General features: G+C 40.0%; 1 protein-coding gene across 4 annotated transcripts in view; it reads right to left on the bottom strand.

Annotated features, from left to right (window-relative positions):
* The window catches only part of EXOC4 (exocyst complex component 4), a 746,462-nt gene extending 728,580 nt beyond the window's left edge, over positions 1-17,882 (bottom strand). For 2 of the 4 annotated variants that reach the window (XM_049643021.1, XM_049643020.1), the window contains exon 1: positions 17,747-17,880. In XM_049643021.1, the coding sequence (XP_049498978.1) occupies positions 17,747-17,832 (86 nt within the window). In that variant the 5' untranslated portion in view covers positions 17,833-17,880. Of the gene's footprint in view, positions 1-17,746 lie in introns of all 4 variants that reach the window. The other 2 variants (XM_049643019.1, XM_049643022.1) reach the window with 2 other exon arrangements.
* Between the last annotated feature and the right edge of the window lie 2,453 nt (positions 17,883-20,335).

Genomic DNA, 20,335 nt, shown 5'->3' with positions numbered 1-20,335 from the left:
TTCAAAGCCCATGCCTTTTCCACTGTGCACGTTATGAACTCCTACTTCCTGTGCTTTCAGCTCCTAATCAAGCTACAGCTCACATGTGAAGAGATGAGTGGATGAGGAGAGATGCGGACACTACTAAAAAAGCTGCTAAGTGCTCTAACGGTCTTGAGTATGAACAAGAAGTATGAGCTTAAAGACATAAGCAGAGAGGAAACGATTTGAAGTTGCCACCCCAAGATGCATTCACGTTAGCGAATCGCTCTTTAGATTTTTTTTCCCCACTCTTATCTCAAAACCATTATGATTTACAAACTTGCCAAGTTCACGGAGGAACACAAAAGCCTACGCTAAATTCTAGTAAGGCCAGACAGAGAGACATTTCTGGATCACCAAGAATTTTTCACTAAGACAGCTCTGGCATTTTGCATGATGAATTATTGCATCTCTAACCGTGACTAATTAATCCCTAGGAAGGAATTTATTTACCTAATGGGCTCAAAAGACCATAGCACACATGTTAAGTTACTGTTTACAGCACTTAGTAGGGACACATACTACATGATTCTAGTGAATTCATAACCATCGGCTCTAAGCAAGCCAGACGCGTGAGCGTTAAACCCAAGCTAAAAACCTGCAGACCTAAAACTGAATTTGTCGGTTTCCTCTTTTTATACCAGCTTCTGTGTTTCCATGTAGTCAGTCAAGTGTTTTGAAAGGAAAATAACTAGTCACCATCATGGACTCCTTCTACGGAGCAATTTTGCCTTCACTTCGGACTTAATAGAGTAATGCAGTCCAGACATGGGAAAAGCACACAAAAGTTGCTATTACTCTTTAAAAAGACAAAAGTGAGATCAAGAGAAAAAGCGCACCTATAAAAATAAGGTTAGTCACCCAAAGGTAACCCATCACTCAAGAGAAACAATAACCTTCAATCAAAGACAAATGAGAGGATGCAACAAAGAACCACAAACCAAAAATACTACCATTTGGAATGTACCAGAAGTTTTTCCTCTTCCCTTCATATATGTCAACCATGAGGCATTTATAACTTTCAAGCCCTTTGAACTTGGGCAAGTCACTTAACTTCTGTGGGTTTCTTCCCTTGTCAAACAGACAAGCTAGTAAGTGTACCTGCCTCACCAGGTGGTTGTGACTGGCAAAGTCCATGAATGTGCTCGGTGAAATAAAAAGTGCCATTGACGTGTGGGCTGATACATTATTAGGAACCAAATACATCATCTGTGAATTGCAACACTGTTAGCCCAAAGCCTCCCCCCATTTGAAAGTTCCTGAAGATATTTATTCACAAACTGAGGTCAGACCTTTTCTTTATATTCTTCTGGTGCGTGGCACATTAAAAGTGCTTAGGAAAAGCTAAATAATGAGCAGCAGCAAGATACAGGATCTGAAGGGGTCAGGGAGGGCAGTTCCTTGCCGGAAGAAACAATTGCTACTAAATTATCTCGCGCAAAGAAATGCCTGCTCAGAAATCTCTAGGAAAGGACGAATAATAGTTACAGCGACCCTATTTAGTTCATTTAGTCATTCAACTAATAGTGATTAAACACCTACTACTTGGCAGGTGAATAAAGCCAATCCCTCCCTCAGGAAACTTACATTCTCGTGGGAGAAGCAGGTGATACAAGAGAAATACAGAATACACGGCAGCCCGGGAAGAAGCAGCTACGGAAAAAAGAGGGACGGTAGGAGGAGGGGAACTGTATTACACAGGAGGCCAGAGAACCTCTCAGATAAAGATGGCATTTGACCAGAGCTTTCTAGAAATGAGGGAAAGAGAGGGGACACTATCTGGGGAAGCAGATTCCAGAGAGAACGGAAGACGCACAGACTCCCAAGATGCACAGGGGATTGTTTGGCCCGTTCAAGGAAGAAGGAATGGCAGGCAAGTCCGTGTGGCTTCAGAGAAGCAAGGAAGGGGACAGTGATAGACATGAGATCAGGTAGGAAGCCGGGAGCCAGAACAGGGACACCTTTGTGGACTTGTACTCTAAAAGTGTTCTTTGATGCCACCTGGGGATTAGCACCCAAACAGAGAATGACAGTTTTTGGGGTGCCTGGCTGGTTCAGTCGACTGAAGAGCGTGCGACTCTTGACCTCAGGGTCATGAATTCGAGCCCCATGTTGGGTGGAGAGATAACTAAGAAAAATAAAAACTTTAAAAAACAATGATAGCTTTCAACCAGTATTCTTTTTTTCTTTTCTTTTCCTTTTTTTTTTTTTTTTTTTGAGAGAGAGAGAGAGAGAAAGCGAGCTTGTGCATGCACATACATGGAGGGGCAGAGAGAGAGAGAAAATCTTAAGCAGGTTCCATGCCCAGCACAGAGCCTGATGCAGGCTCAATCTCACAAACCGTGAGATCATGACCTGAGCCAGAACCAAAAGTCAGATGCTTAACCTAATGAGCCACCCAGGCACCCCTCAACCAGTATTTATTAGTGAATACTGAATGGCGAATATTCAACAATATTTCAAGTTTCATTTTACTTCTCTCCAACCTCTTCCAAAAAGGATTGGAGATCATTTGTACAAGAATATAGAAAATATCAATGAGAAAACAGAACTAGTTAAGGAGATACAGGACAAAACAAGGCCACATGAATGCAGAACACAGGTATGCAGGTCATACCCAAACAAACACAGCTGATATGAAATCAGCCCTCAATCTAACTGTGAGGTCCCTAGCCATGCAAAAAGTGAAGTGTAGCTAAATAATTCTCATTATCAAAGGTATAGATTCCAGTTCCTTTGCTGAGGAAGCACACTTTAAGCTAGTCCTAAATTCTAAAAGAAACCTTTCACTTAAAACAGGGAAGAGGGGCGCCTGGGTGGATCAGTCAGTTAAGCATCTAACTCTTGCTATCGGCTCAGGTCATGATCTCACGGTTCATGAGATCAACCCCCATGTCAGGCTCTGCGCTGACAGTGCAAAGCCTGCTTGGTAATCTCTCTCTCCCTCTCTCTGTTCTTTCTCTCTCTCAAAGTAAATAGATAAAAACTTAAAACAACAACAACAAGGAATACAATATACAATACAGTGAACAATGTCTTCAACCACCTTGTAAATACAATAAATTTTACATGGTCAGTTCTTCTAAATTCCTTCAAGAACCGAACAGTAAAACACAACTCAGACCTAGAGATTGTGACTCTGAACATAATCCTAACATGAAGATTTCCAATGACCCATTTTAATCTAAGGATAGAATTGGGGGAATTTACAGGATGAAATGAATCAAACCATGTTTCATTAATTTCCTCCTCTTAGAAAGCCCTTTGATAGTTCAAGCTGACCAGAGAGCAGTTCTTTGAAGAGCACCAACAGTACAAGTATTTGTATTAAAGGGTTAGTAGGGGACTGTTAAATATTATAAGCCAGAAAAGCAAGTAGAAAGGTTGACGACCAGTCAGGAAAAATTAGTGGCCTGCCCAGGACTCTAGACTCAAGACCACCTATAGGTGATAACAGGCTATCACTCTGGAAGCCTTTTAGGGTATTTTAACAAAGTAATAAGAGTCCCCAGAGTACAAGCTGTTTTGGACTGAATTGAGACATACCCCCTACCACTACCAAATTTATGTTGAAGCACTAACCCCCAATGTGACTCTTTGGAGATTAGGGTGTCTAAGGGAGGTCATATGGATGGGGCTTTAATGAGGTAGCCAACCCTGACTGGTACCTTGATCTTGGACTTCTAGCCTCCAAAACTCTGAGAAAATAAATTTCTGTTTAGGCCACTCGGTCCGTGTTTTGTTATGGCAGCTCGAGCAGACTTATACACCACCCTGCAAAACACAGGCAGTATTATTTTGGTTCGCTAAAATCTCAAGGCAGATGTTATCGGTCATACCCTAGTCACAGCAACACGGATTCTCCACAAATCCTCAAGAATTAACTGCCTAATACAGCCTCAGATAACTAATTAACCTGCTAGAAGAAATATTTAACGTAATACACCTGAATTCTGGTGACCCCTGCAGAACAATTAGTATTAAGTCATGCTATCTGAAAACAGTTAATATGCTTAAGTATTTACTAAGGTAAATACTTGTTGGTATCCAGTGACCTCTCCTCCAGGAATAACAAAAACAACTGATGTAAATCCCTTCAAACAACTCAGAAAAACTAATCACAAGTAAGGTCCCACATATCCAAAATCCACTTATCCAAAAATCACTTACTTATCAGGAAGCTACAGCTGTTCAAAGCACAATCTACAGCAGGAATCAAAACTCAGTGATACCCTTCCTGGGAAATAAGGCCTCTTAGAGAAACTAGCAGTCTCTGAGCCTTTGTACTTTTTCCTCATCAGGCACCTGAACCCCTCAACCTGTACCACCTTCACTCTCGTCAGGACAATCCTAATGAATTTTTTTTAATCACATAATGGAAAGAGCACCAGACAAGGGGTCCTCTTTATTTACAAAATAGAATAACACATTGTCATAAGGCAAAAAGTAAGTATTTTTAAACCCCAAAACACAAGGATTAACTAGTTTTGGACCCTCACTCCAAACAGGAAAAAAAAAAAACAAAACATTAGCTTACTGAGCTTTCTAGAATATTCCTTTTGGTTATTGATCCCAAGACAGAAAAAAAAAAAAAAAAACCCTAGAACAGACATGATTCTTGAAAACATGAATCCTATTTTCTTTCCCAAACTGCTTTTAAACAAAAACATTTAGGTTACACTATTAGATGATCTACTCAGCCCTTATTTCAAAGTCTGAGAGTCAGATTTTCTTTTCCTTTAAAGCATGAAACAGCCAACCTAAGAAATGCCTGACAGTAACATGTCAGCAGGGGAACTAAAGCCAGTTCTGCATAAGAGTAGAGTGTAACTCCAAACTAAAGAAGAGGAAAAGAGATCAAGAATATAAAACTTGAGAAGTGGTCTTCAAAGCCTATTCTACTATGCAGAGCACTTTGTATATGATGAATCGTCTATAAATGCTTCCAATGAATTATAAAAAAAGAGAGAGAGACCCTCGTAATTCTGAGTTTGCATGGAAAAAAAATCACACATTAAATATTTGAGATGTGTATCACTATATAATCACATAAGATATGGCTTCACTCAAAGCATAACCGAATCTACATTACCCTTTTTAAGCCGATTTTATTATATTCAATTATACACTGTGACGGCTTGTTTCTTAATTATGTCTTATTAGATCCCACAAAATACAAGATAATCCCATCCCAACTGATAGCAATTCATGATGACAAGTCTTCTGAAAAACTTTTTGGATGCATAAAAACAACATCCCTTAATTCGCTACTAAGATTCATTTAATATCAAGTGACAGCAAACAATTTCTGCTTTAAAGTCAGTTGAAAATTCACTGGTGTCTTGCTTCAGACAGCACTTAGGGCCAATTACTACACCCAACACATGCGGTTTTTCAATATTTCAATTAACTCGGTTATACAAAATACTTCTGGGGGCCAAAAGCTCTAAATCTTATAACCAACAGAGAAGGGCATTATCTAAAACTAAGTAAAATCAGCCTCACTAAAGCATAAAACTGAATCCAGGATTGACAGAGTCCATTTGAAATCCACCCCCTACTACCCTCACTTAACCAGCACCATCTCTTTTCCCACTTGACCTTGAAGCTCCACATGCTCCCTAGCCTTCTCCACAGGGATCTTATTTTTCATCCCCGGGGGGGGAAGGCTCCTGTGACTACCACACATTACGGCATTTGGTCATTTTGAAGGTGTAGGCTACTTCCCTGACGTGGAGATTCTGGCGAGTTCCTCAGAAATCACATTTTAGAAGACAAAAGTAGGTGTTGCATGGCACGAGGTTATCTTGGAAATTCCGGAATACCCAAATTGAAGCAGGTTTAACTACAGACATCCGAGAGACTTGAACACGTCCATGCGCGAGGGAGGGAGGGCAGAAGCTGGGTGGACTAGACGTGCAGAGTATGTAGTATCTCTTAGATTTGTCCACAGACCCTTGTAATGCCCTTCCCTCCCTCTCCCCAGGACCTACATATAAACACACCCACACATTTTCATGAAATGTTCAAACACGTACAAAAATCAAGAGACTCCTCAAATAACCCAGCTTCAATAACTGTGAACACATCCCAATCTTGTTATACCCTAACTTCAACCCTCAACCCCCACGATTTTGAAGCAAATACTAGACACGATATTTTTCCTGGTATATATTCAGTATGTATCTCTCAAAATTAAAAGAAAAGAGTCTTAATTCCAGTGTAATTTATATAGTGTTATAGTGGTTTCAGATGTACATACAGCGATTCAACAAGTCTATCCATCACTCCGTGCTCATAACAATAAATGTACTCTTAATCCCCTTCACCTACTTCACCCATCCTCCCACTCACCTCCTCTCTGGCAGTTAGAAGGCTGTGTTTCTTTTGTCTGTCTTTTTCCATGTTCAATTGTTCTTTTACTTAAATTAAGAATATTTTTGTAAACATAGCCAAGATACCATCGTCTCCGCTTTAAAAAGTTAATGCTAATTGGTTTACCTTATTTCCCCCAACTAAATTACATCCTAAAGGCTACCCAATTTGCATTCAAAACACCTGCTAATCTTAAGATGGAGGTTCTGCCAAGGTGGGTAGGTGGTGATTGAGTCTGCACTTTTTTTTTTTGAGATTCTGAATTTTTAAAAACACGCAGGTGATATATTTGAGTATAAAAATGATGTCTCCTATAATATTTAGCACAATGATAGGCACCAAATTTTGAATGGAAAAACACGTTTTTGAACTATGTGCCACTTTATTTTTTGCAAGGGCTATATAAAAATTTTTAAAACAATAAACGTCAGGAAAGGTTCTCCTAAGGAACTTAAAACATTAAGTTTGCCTACCATGTCAAATAGTCACAAGAACCTCCCTGTTAAATGGTAGTTCCCGTGTTTTTCAAGGCGAATTCCCAACACATAAAGGACTGGCTACTGAACAGAGCAGAACTCATTTCATGGCTTGAAAAGCAGTTAACAATGTAAGGAGCAGAATAGAAGATGATAGAGAACAGCCCCCACCACTGCAAACTGAAAAATGCGAGCACAGATTGCAAACTTCCAAATGCAAGCAAAAACAAAAAGCAAAACAAAACCACCACCAACAAAAATAATCTAAACGCTGTGCCACCCAAAGAAAACCAATTACCAGCTCTATGAGAGCTCAGGCTGCGACGAACAATACCATCACAGGCATTAAACAAAACAAAAAAAAAAACTATACCCTCAAAAACAAATACATAAACAGATGCAAAATAGTCCTAAAGCATTTCTAGGAGTTCTGAAGGCAAAGTTCCTGGAAAAATATTATACAAAGTGAAACTTTTTAGCTGCTTAATTAAATACTCTGCAAAATACTGCAAAAATCAGGCCATCAGGGCTGAGATACCTACCTCACTCTCCTGCCATACCTTCAGACAGCACATCTGATTACCTTATTCTTCCTCTCTGGGCATATGCAGCTGATGAAATCGGACCAATGAAAAATCAAACTTTAGAGATATTTTTCAAAATAGTAAGCCCTGATGGACTTCCACTTCTGGCCGAGATGAAATGACAGGAACTAAATTTACCCTAGCATCTGAAAGTAACAACAACCAAAAAAAACCAATTTTGAAACCTTAAACATGAAGGCAGTTAAGAGTTTGCAGGGCTGGTGACAGAGGAAAGAGAACTGCACAGGGCACTCTGGAGAAGGGCTCCCTTAAAGCTTCCGCCGACCATCATCAGCACATGCATGAAAGGAAATAACCCAAGGCCAGGAATAGAACCACCAGTAAGGATTAGTGGACACAGTATCTGAAATCACACACAGCCAGAGTGAAAAATCTCATGATTCACAGAGCACTGGGTGGAGTATTCAAAAGGATTTTGCAATAGAAGTGAGACAAAATTGACGCTAAACCAAATGCTGCTCTGCTCCCAATGAGCAAAACTTAAAATAAGACCTGAAAGGGCCACAGTTTCCAAGCAACCTAACCACATCCCAGAACAAAACTCAGGAATATTTACAGGAAAACAAAGACATCCACTACCAGTGCCCAAAAAGGTAAAAATCACAGTATATAGTATCCAAAAGGTATAGAAGAATGTCAAACGGGGGGGGGGGGAGAGCAGATAATCAACTGAAATTAACCCAAAAATGACACAGATGACAAAATTAGTAAAGAAGAGCATTAAAACCATTATACCTGTTTCCATAGTTCAAGAAGCTATAGGAAAGACTGAACATGTAAGGAAAGCTATTAATGATTTTTTTTTCTTAAAAAACCCAAATCAAACTTCTAGAGCCCCTAACTACAATCTAATAAAAATTACATCACATAGGATTAACAACAGATTGGAAACTGTAGAAAAGATGAACCTCAAGACACAATAATGGAAACGATACTAAAAAAAACAAAAACAAAAACAAAAAAACAAGAAAAAAAGACTGGGTGTGAAAACACTGAAGTGGCCTTTAAGATAAATCTGACTAACAATACGTGTAACACTTACACACTGAAATCCATTTAAAAACTGCTGAAATTAATTAAATAAAGAGATATACCTGTTCAGGGATAAGACAACTCACAGCTGTCAATTCTCCCATATTAATCTGTACATTCAATGCAATCCCAGCCAAAATCCCAGCATGTTTTATGGTAGAAATTGACTAGCTAATTCGAAGATTAATATGGAAAAAAATAAAAAATAAAATTGATACAGAAATGGACCTAGAATAGTGACAAAAATTTTTAAGAAATACAATACAGTTGGAGAACATATACTGTCTACAAGACTTATAAAAGCAACAATCAAGACTTTGTAGGGACACCTCAGTGACTCAGTTTGTTGACCAGCTAACTCTCGATTTTAGCTCAGGTCATATTCCCAGAGTTCATGGGATCAAACCCCGTGTCAGGCTCTGCACTGAATATGAAGCCTGCTTAAGATTCTCAATCTCTCTCTCTCCCTCTCTCTCTCTCTCTCTCTCTCTGCCCCTCTCCACTGCTCGCACTCTCTCTCTCAAAAAAAAAAAAAAAAAAAAAAAAAAAGACTGTGTGGCTGCTGTGTAATAATGTTATCAAGATAAACAGATGAATGGAACAGACTAGATAATCAAGAAAGAGACCCGCACTGGTCAAATGATTTTTGACAGAGGTGCAAAAGAAATTCAGTGAAGAAAGCATAATCTTTTTAACAAATGGTGCTGGAATAACAGGATACTCTCACACAAAATACGAACTGGAAAGAAATGGACAGGGATGCTGGAAATGTTCACCTCTATCTTGATGTGGGTAGTGGTTACACAAGTTAAAATTCAGCAAGACATATACTTAATATGTATACACTTTACTACATGTATATATACCTCAAAAAGTGAGACAAATAAAGTGAGCATACAAGTCAGCATATAAAGATCCTATATCTATTTAAAAAATTATTTCTATCTATACACCCATTTCATACCCACACAGAGACAGAGAAATGTCTACAATTAGGTACAGCTAATAGCAATGATGGTTAGTAATTTACAAAAGATAAAGTTTGGAATAATTTTCATCTTCTATCTTGCTGCATTTCCAGTGTCTGAACTCTTTATATGAATGTGTATTATTTTTATAACAATTTTTAAACACTGGAAGCAAATTTCTTAATAATTTTTAATTCTGGGTAAAGAGAATGAGTTTATATTTTTCTTCTCTGTAATTTTCCATATTTTTTGATTTCCCCACTTAGAAAATGTATAATTACAGGGGTGCTTGGGTGGCTCGGTAGGTTGAGCATCCCACTTCGGTTCAGGTCATGATCTTGCTGTTCGTGGGTTCGAGCCCTGCGTGGGGCTCTGAGCTGACAGCTCAGAGCCTGGAGCCTGCTTCAGATTCTGTCTCCCTCTCTCTCTGTCTCTGCTCACACTCTGTCTCTTTCAAAAATAAATAGACATTTAAAAAAATTTTTAATATATAATTACAAGGACTACACAGCAATACAAAAAAATTTTGTTATGCTAAAAAAAAAATGAAGTTTGTTATAATTACAAGTATTAAATCTCTGTATGTACCTAAACAGAATCCACACACAAACCTTAAAAAGAAAATAGGTATTATTTGGGAAGAAGATTGTTGGATTTTTTTTTATGACTTTTTTTTTTTTTACCACCTTTTGTGATGCAATTTTTATAAAGGAAAATGAGGAAAGCTACAATGACAAGTGTGCACAAGAAGAGAACAAAAGGCATGGAATGTTGTTCACGATCCCACATGTGTCCAACAATGGAGAAAAAAGATCATCTTTCCAACAAAAGGTGCTGGACATCCACGTGCAAAAAAAAAAAAGATCTAGACACAGATTTTATAGCCTTCACAAAACTTAACTCATACCAGATAACAGTCCCAAATATAAGACAAAATATAAAGCCCCTAGAAGTTAATATTGGAGAAAATTTAGACGATTTGGGGTATGGCATAGACTTCTTATAGTTTTTTTGAGAGAGCCCACGTACATGCACACAGGGGAGAGGCAAAGAGAGGGAGAGAGAGAATCCCAAACAGGCTCCACAGTGTCAACACGAAGCCCAAAGCCGGGCTCGATCTCACAAACCGTGAGATCATGACCCGAGCTGAAGCCAAGTCAAACGCGTAACCAACTGAGCCATCCAGGCAACCCGGCACAGACTTTTTAGATACAACACCAAAGACATGACCCACGACAGAAATCACTGATGAGCTGGACTTAGTGAAAATTACAAACTTCTGCTCTGGGAAAGACTATGTCAAGAGAATGACAACACAAGATCGGGAAAAAATATTTGCAAAACACGTATACCCACATGCATCCAACTACGACATGCAACTACGTGACAGTGAGACAAATACTACCCTCTTACTCATAACAGAGTTAATAAAGAAAGACAGTCATCAAAAACATCCAGTTCCTGGCCAGGGCCAGGGAAAACAGGTACGCTACCACACCACTTGTGGGGGTGTAAATTACCATCTTCCCAGAGGACATTTTGACCCTGTCAAAATACAAAATGTGCATATACTCAGATGTAGCAATTCCTCTGCTACTGCCATGATTTTACACCATGGATATGGCTCTCAGAGGTACGTGAATGCTCACTGCAATGCATTTTTAACAGAAGACGAAAAGGGGAAAAAAAAAAACTTAAGTGTTACAAAAGGGGTGGGAAAGAGACCACCAATTAAATAGATTATGGGGTGCCATATGACAGAACGCGACATCGCCACTGAAAAGATTGAATATATCAATACGTGCTGCTAGAAGAGATCTCCAAAATAGAGAAAAATAAGCCAACGAACAGAGGTTCAAAAATATACATAGTATGACCCCAAGTGTTTAAAGAATATATAATACATAATTTTCATGAATATTCTTTAAGTGCATATAATTTCATAAATAATATTATATATTAAGATACTAAATATTAAAAAATGGGGCGCCTGGGTGGCTCAGTCGGGTAAGCATCCAACTCTTGGTTTCGGCTCAGGTCATGATCTCACGGTTCATGAGATCAAGCCTTGCATCGGGCTCTACGCGGTCTCGAAGCCTCCTTAGAATCCTCTCTCTCCCCTTCTCTCTGCCCCTCCCCCACTCGTGCTCACTCGCTCGCTCTCTCTCAAAATAAATAAACATTAAAAAAAAGAAAAAATATTAAAGAATATACATTCTTGTTTACAGATCATACATTCACACATACTTAAATACAGTTTCTATTTTCCTCAAAGAACCAAACGACACTTAACAGAGATATTTCAGGGAAGAGATGAACAGGGAGAAAAGTCTTTGGTTTTTATTTTGTTCCTCTTGAAATATTTGCATTTTCTAAATATGTAACTGAATTTTGAAAATTATACCTGTGATTTCAGAAAATCATATAATTTGTTAATGGCAAAAGGGGTTATCTAGACAAAGTGATCATAGGCTTTTCAATTTGCTCGTTTATAAACTTTCTGTCCTTAACCTAATAAATATTTTGTGTTTTACGTCTGCTTAGATATATTTCACATGTACACGTAAGAGTACATATACTGAAATCTAGCTTCTTTGGCTGACTCCCAAATTATCAATAACTGCCATCTTAATTCAGCTACAGAAGGTTTTTTGGTTACCTTCACACCAAACTGGGAAGGAGATTCCTGACAGAAAACTAACATCCTATCCCGGTTGCTATCTGGCAAACATTACAATCAAGTTTCTCACCAGATCTCGCTCTCCCTCTCCCTCCCCTCTCTCTCTCTCCCTCTCTCTCGCTCTACTAACTACACCTCAACTCCCACCAAAAACTGACCGCACCTATCTACTCTAAGTAGTGGCTTGGAAAAAACCTGACCCAGCACCCAACATTACATACCCCTCTCTGCCTCAAGGCCTTCAGGAAATCCCCGTGTTAAAAATGACACATGAGGGGCGCCTGGGTGGCGCAGTCGGTTAAGCGTCCGACTTCAGCCAGGTCACGATCTCGCGGTCCGGTCCGTGAGTTCGAGCCCCGCGTCAGGCTCTGGGCTGATGGCTCGGAGCCTGGAGCCTGCTTCCGATTCTGTGTCTCCCTCTCTCTCTGCCCCTCCCCCGTTCATGCTTTGTCTCTCTCTGTCCCAAAAATAGATTAAAAACGTTGAAAAAAAAAAATTTTTTTTAAAAATAAAAAAAATAAAAATGATACATGAGGTTGGAAACTAAGACATGGGTTCCCAAGATATTAATTCTTCATGTTTCACAGAAAAAAATAACCGGGGCGGGGATTATTTTGCCTCTTATATCCACATATGCTGTCGGACGTGGCAGGACTTCGAGAAAAAAGTGTTTAGTCTCGAGAGAGCCTAGCAGTGATGTTTAAACGGCACCACATTGCTAGGGCCAAGACGCCCCAGGATGCAGAGAGAGCGGGGAACCCTAAAAACCACAATGAGCCTGGCTCAGATGAAGAGAGGGAGGGGCCGCCGCAAACAGCGCTAACCGCCTAGCACAACTTCCAGGCCTCCGCTCCGAACACAGTGACCACGTTCCCTTCTGCCACAGACTGTGCCATGGACCTCAAAGCTGTTTGTTCAAAGCTCTGATCAGAGCCCGGGTCCCTTCAACAAAGCGGGCTTTGAATTACGTACGGGGCTGACCGAAAACACTCTCTGAGGAGGAAGGGAATTCAACAGGTGTCTACAATAAAGGATTTCCCAAGTTTTTGAAATCCCAACTTCTGTGAAGACATGAAAGTTGGTGACACCGTGGGCCTTCAACTGCCTTCAAACCTCCTTGACATCTGTAGCCAGAGTCTGTCTACAAAAGCTCCGCTCTGAGGTTCCGGTAAGGTCACCTCAAGCCACAGCCAAAGTTTGGCTTCCCAATTAAATGGTCTATTAAAGGCCAACTTGCAAGGAGAAGTGAGTCAACATTTAATTGGAAAGCAAATCACCTAACAGTAAGTGGTAGACACATTTCCCAATTAAAAATCTGACAAGAACTCACAAAAATCAAATAGCATCTCCAAAATGCCATTCTGCTTACTTCTCATTTAGAAAGGCTGCCTGTTTCGACATCACACCGAACAAGAGGTTAGGGGGTAGGAATCAATAAAAAAGTAGGAAAATGCTGTGTGTGCACACACACGTGTAAAACTGTCCAAATTTACATCAGCGGGTAATCATGACTCTGTCCACCCAATTAGTTCCATCTCAAAGGGCCAGCGGCAAGACTTTAAGCCAAAAGCTGCAGTTAGAGGAGTGGCCTCCGACAGACTCAGTCCCAAGCACGGTCTGTCTCCTCATCAAAGCCCCACTTCCCAGCCTGAGGACCCAGCAATACCCCAGGAGCCCACCCTGTGAAACCTCTGATTGACCTGAAATCTTTTTCCCCAGTACTTTTTTTTAAAAGGCTAAGAATTGCATTTTACGAGTCTCAAGGTTCTTAAATAATCATCTACCAAACATAACATTTTCATTACAACTACACTATACTTCTTGAAGCTGTTTTGTTTTTCAAATGCTTTAAAGTGGTGGTCGATCACACCATCAAAATAGTTGTTATTTAACTAGTTGGCACCACAGCAGGAAACAGTGATGAGATCTGGCCATTCCCCCTGTCTATATCTACTGTATCTTTAGGTCGAACGCTTACCCACCTGTAGTTTCCTTATGCTGTTCCAACTCATAGAGAGAGCATTAAATATATATGTGTTATGCTAATGCCCAATAAGAAATACAAATAACTGTTTTTTACACATCTGAACAAAAGAACTGATGGAGAATTTTTAACACTCACTATTCAAAAAAAAAAAAAAACTGCTCAGTGACATAAAAAGAGAAATAAAGAGAAATAAAGCCCAACTAATCAAATTTTTCAAAGGACTATCACTGACAAATCATTTATTTGGTGATAAAATGATAGGTCCAAGGGAACATGAAAGAGAACTGGCACATATCAGATAGATCTTCAAGGATGCTGAGACTTTACAAACATGAGCCTAAAATGGGTTCAAGAAAGCTTTGGTATTTATTTGAAAGAGAATCTGAAAAGCAGTCAAGGAGAAGAGGAGGCAATCCTCAAAAGTTTTACATGAGAAATTAAGAATCATGAAGACAGAGGCTCCTGGGTGGCTCAGTCCGTCAAGCATCCAACTTCAGCTCAGGTCATGATTTCACTGCTCCTGGGGTCGAGCCCCACATCGGGCTCTGTGCTGACAGCTCAGAGCCTGGAGCCTGCTTCAACTTCTGTCTCCCTTTCTCTGCCCCTCCCCCGCTCAGGGTCGCTCATGCTCGCTCACGTGCTCCCTCTCTCTCTCTGTCCTTCAAAAATAAACATTAAAAAAAATTTTTTTAATCACGAATACAATGTTGCAAGAAGGGTATCACAAAGAATACAAACTGAACAGACAAAGCAGCAACTTCAGAGTGAGAAGAGTTTACTAACAAGAAATATACATTCCCATTTTTTCCTGTTTTAGCAAGATGTAATTGACATATTACACTGCGGTCCTTTAAGGTGTACAACATGGCTTAATATATTGTGTATACTGCAAAATGATTACAATAAGCTTAGTTAACATCCATCCACCTCACACAGTGATAATTTCTTGTAATGAAAACTTTTAAGATCTACTGTCTTACCAACAACGTTCCCCATTCTATTCTCTGCTGAAGTACTCTCCCCTGCTACTCCCCACCTAAACACCGAAGTTACTACCATCCTCCTCTCATTAACTGCCACTGTTTTTATGAAATTTAAACCACTGTGTTATGTTCAAAAGCACATCAGGGACATAACAACAAGGAGGGAGAGCTAGCAACACTTTCGCTTCAACCCCACAATGTTCCTATGACACAAAGAAATATTGAAATACAAACATTAACACTCCAGAACCAACAATATCCAGTCATAAGTAAGGTCCTATGTAACCATGAGCTTGAATCCTTACTAAACTTGCCCAGAGGGGCACCTGGATGGCCTAGTCAGTGAGTGTCCGACTGTTGATTTCGGCTCAGGCCATGATCCCAGGGTCATGGGATTGAGCCCAGTATTGGGCTCCATGCTGAGCGTGGAGCCTAAGATGATCCCCCCGCCCTCCCTCCCTCCCTCCGTCCCTTCCCCCCCCCAGCTTATGCTCTCTAAAATAAATTTTTAAAAAAAACTTGCCCAGGATACTAGGTCTGGACACTCTGTTATACCATGCTAGTCAACAGATGTTTGAAAAGGGTTATTCAAGTGGTTGGAGGTGGTCAAGGATAAGGAAGAAAAATGACAAATATTAACACACAACAGAAGTCAGCACAAAAAATGCATTGCCCTAAATCATGGTGATAACGTGAAGATTACGTAATATAGATGGGTGGAAAAGATGGACGAACAACCACAAAATCATATTCCACACCATCCAGCGGCAAAGTCCCCCTGAAGAGCAAAGGAACAGTCAACCAAAGGCAGTGTTTCTGAACCAGCATCAGTAAAAAAATAAATAAATAAACTTTAGTTTGGTTTTCATGTTTTCAAATGTAGGGCATTTAGAGTGAATGTAATTGGCATTTAAGAAAATTGATACACAGCAGAAGTGGTAAAGCCTACAGAATCATAAGTACACAGTTGAAATGGTACATTTATATACAGCTGTTCCCTTCCCTAATCCACACTCTACTTCACCACTCCTCTTGGATTCTCATATTTCACCTCTGTCTCTCCCACTCTTATGTCATAGTTTTTACTTCCGTATTTTACCCCTCAAGTGAGCTATACTCTCCAGGATAACGTCACGTCTGATTCATCTTCGCAAAACTCAGGGCATTCCCTCATTTGTTTGGCATATATTTATATATTTACTAAGTACGTATTAAGGACCAGGCATCATACTACAAACTAGCATTAAATGCACAGTTTAAATGAATGTTGACTACAAGGCAGAAAAAAGCTCAAAAAAAGAACCCAAATAAATTCATGTATTATAATTCTACAGGAGATTAAGATGGGCCACTACCAACACTCTAGTCGGAGTTTTAGTATCATGAAACATCTACACTATACTGTCACAGCAAGAATGTGGGTCCACACTAGACCCGCATTCCCTTTGTATGGCCTGCCAGGTTTATTAAGTATTTCCACACAGAGAATTATCATCTTAATTAAAAAAATCTTAATTAAAAAGAAAAAAATCAACCAAAAAACTTAGTAATAATGATTCAATATACCATGATATGAAATTAGAGGCCCCAAAATAACACCCATGAGAAGGGTCTTTATCAGTCCATGAGTGGGAGACTGTTTTAAAATTCAATCTAGGGATACCTTCAAGCCCTTAGGAACTACCAGGTACTACTGAGCCTGGGTTTTAAAAAGATCAACAGGACATTCCAGGAGCCCTCCTAGAACTCAACCAAAAGTTTAGCATAGGTAGAGGGATAGACGAGAGAGGGAAGGGGGGGGGGGGGGGCATTTTATGAAAAATACCTGAGTTTAAATTCAAAGGTCAACAAAGTAAAAACGTGTTAAATACATTTTATTCAGGTTGTTTTAATCACTCCCTGTGTCATGCTTAATGGTGTTTGAAAGGATTCCCCTATCCTTAATCTAGATCACATTTTTAAAACAGGAGCCCCACCAATCCCACTCCCACCATACATATTCTGGGAGAATGGCAGATAACTCGAAATTTGTTTGGTTTTGTTTTGAAGGACTAGACCGGGATAGGAAGGCAGAAAAAAATTGAAAACGGATGTGTGCCTTCAAACCCACGGCCCTTCTACCAGCTCATTACAGGCTCTTGTATTTGAAGCTGTGGCCATTCACAGGTGGTTGGAGGTGTCCGAAGTGTGAGAACACAATCTGCAACTCGTGACAGTAGTCCCCGGACTTCAGGGCCTTCCACCCAGAAATCCAGGAAACAAGAAGCCTTCCCTAGTGAGCGCGGCTGAAGGTAATCCATAAATAAACGTTGTATGACTAAATGAATACACCTGGCTTTCTCTACCAAGCCCCCAAACAGCGTGCCTTTAGGGCCCGGGGACCCTAATGGAAAGCTCTGGCCCTAAAGAAAAGACAGCGAGGCGGGGTTCCTCCCTCTAGCCCAACCCCAGAGAAAAAGGGAGGACTGTGGGGGTCCTTGGGAGGGGTTGGGGGAGGCAAGGAGGAAAGGGGAGGGGTCGGCAGGGTGGAACCCACCTAACCCTTCTCCCTTCCAAAGCGGAGGTCGAGCCGCTGCCCGCTGCCCCCTGTCCCCTGACCCTGCCTCCTGCCTCCCTCACCTGATCACAGAGATGAGCAGCCCCGAGGGGTCTTTGCTTTTGCTGACAGTGCTTCTGTATTTCCCACCAGCTGCTTCTGCCGCCATCTTGGTACCGGGCGGGGAGGGGGAGAGCCGGCAGGCTAGAAGGGCCAAAACGAACGTAGGCTCTGTAATTGACCTCGCTGGGGAGTCCACCAATGGAAAAAGAGAAGTTCAGAGACGCGCAACGGGACAGTCCAATCACTGGAATAAGGAGGCGGGACTGAGCCAGCAAGTTTCCAGGCCGCGCACGCGTTCTAAGCATTCTGGGAATTGTAGTTTTCTTCCGCGGTTCCTGGGAACACAGGGAAACTAAACCAGTGGTAACTTGGTCAAGTCTCCTAAGGACTGTCTGATTTGTATCTGTTCTGATCTGGTGGGATTCTTTTTTTTTTTTTCAGTGTCCTTGTTTTTAGAATTTTATCAGCTTTTTAATCAAATGTGTCTAACGATGCCAAAATGTGTACATAGGGGCGTGTATTTTACTGGGGCGGGGTTGTGGAAAGGGATGTCTATGAGCAAAATTTTAATTTAAACACAAGTGGTTTAAAAAATAAATAAAGTGCGAAAATAAGACACGGAGATGCTTTTCTGTAGAGAATAAATGTTTATTCTCTAAAACTAAATTTTCTACATTCGTTTTATATGTGAGTTCAATAATCTTCCAACATCCCTGTATTTGCAGATAATGCTTTAAAAACATAGCTGCAAGCGCTCACAAATTGGATACTGACAAAAAGACCAAAAAACAAAACTGACCAAATTGCAGATTTTTTCTTCCCAAGCTAAATAAAATATAGATAGTAATAATGTACATTTGAACTTTATTATTTTTGCCGGTAAGTTTTTATACTTTTTTTTTTATATTTATTTATTTGCGGGGAGAGCACAAGCTGGGAGAAGGGGACAGAGGATCTGAAGCCAGGTCTGTACTGACAGGCGGATAACAGTGAGCTGATCCGGGTCTTGAACTCACGAACCCTGAGATCATGACCTGAGCCGAAATCCAATGCTCAACAAACTGAGCCACCCAGGTACCCTGGTTGTTATATTTCTTGCATTTGACTCTACTGGCTTAGTCATTAATTCAGCAGATGAAATAAGCAAAAAACAAAGATTAGCATATGTATGAGAAGTATAAATCAAGGAACAAGAAGAAAAATAAACATGAAGCAGGAGGGAAGGAGGTGATCTGCTTAGTAGCAGTAAAGATTTAAAGAACTTCAGAACTGAAAAGAAAGCAAATTCAGAGGTTGTGGAGTTGTAGAGGAGAACACATCAACTATTTTTACTGAAACGATATAGAAGTACTAAGTAAGTTGTAGAACATCCATATGAGGATATAACGTGCAACCTCGGGGGAAATATATATATATGGCCTCAGGAAATCATAATTTTAATGGTTTTTAATGAAAATGAGATTTTCATGGTATGAGTACAAAAAGCAGGTTACAAACTTAGGTAACTTATATACATAGAGAAAAGTAATTGACCCTACTGGCCAAGAATGCAGGCCAGGAGAAAACCATGATCATCCCAGTTGCTGCAGAAAAAGCTTTTGACAAAATCCAACACCCTTTTCACAATGAAACATGCAGCAAACCAGAAATAGAAGGGAACTTCTTCAGCATGATAAAGACTGTTTATTTAAAAAACACAGCTAACATCATACGCAATGGTGAAAAACTGAAAGCTTTCCAGCTGTGATCAAGCACAAGACCAGGATGCCCACTTTTGCCACTTCTATTCAACAAAATACTGGAAATCCTAGCAAGAGCAATTAGGCAAGAAAAAGAATAAAATTGGAAAGGAAGAAGTGAAACTATCTCTATTTGCAGATACTATGATTTTACACATGGAAATCCTAAAGAATTTTTTTAAAAAAATGATTAGACCTAGTAAATTACTTCAGCAAGGTTGCAGGATGCAATATTAAGACAAATCAGCAGTGTTTTTATATACTAGCAATGAACAATCCAAAAGAAAATTGCCAAAACAATTCCAGTAACAGCACTGAAAAGAATAAAATACTTAAAAATGAATTTAACCAAGGAAGTGAAAGACTTCTACACTGAAAGCTACAAAATATTGCTGAAGTAAATTAAAGAAGAATCAAATAATGGAAAGACATCCTGTGTCCATTAATTAAAACAAAATACAGGTAAGATGCCAATATTCCCTAAAGCTATCTACAAACTCAATGCAATTCTTATGAAAATTCCAATGGCCTTTTTTGCCAAATTGGAAACACTGACCCTAAAATTCATACAGAATTGCAAGGAGCCCCAAATGGCCAAAGCAATCTTTAACAATAACAAATTTTGGGGGCTCCTGGGTGGCTCATTCAGTTGAGTGTCCAGCTTCAGCTCTGGCCATGATCTCACAGTCTGCGGGTTCGAGCCCCACATCAGGCTCTGTGCTGACAGCTCAGAACCTGGAGTCCTCTTTGGATTCTGTGTCTCCCTCTCTCTCTCTTTCTCTCTCTCTCTCTCTCGGCCTCTTTCCAGCTCGCACTCTATCTCTCAAAATTAAACAAATGTAAAAAAAAATTTTTTTAATAACAAATTTG

The sequence above is a fragment of the Panthera uncia genome, chromosome A2 (assembly GCF_023721935.1).
Source record: "Panthera uncia isolate 11264 chromosome A2, Puncia_PCG_1.0, whole genome shotgun sequence".
In the NCBI taxonomy this organism is placed as follows: Eukaryota; Metazoa; Chordata; class Mammalia; order Carnivora; family Felidae; genus Panthera; species Panthera uncia.
This window is presented reverse-complemented; position numbering and strand designations above follow the sequence as displayed.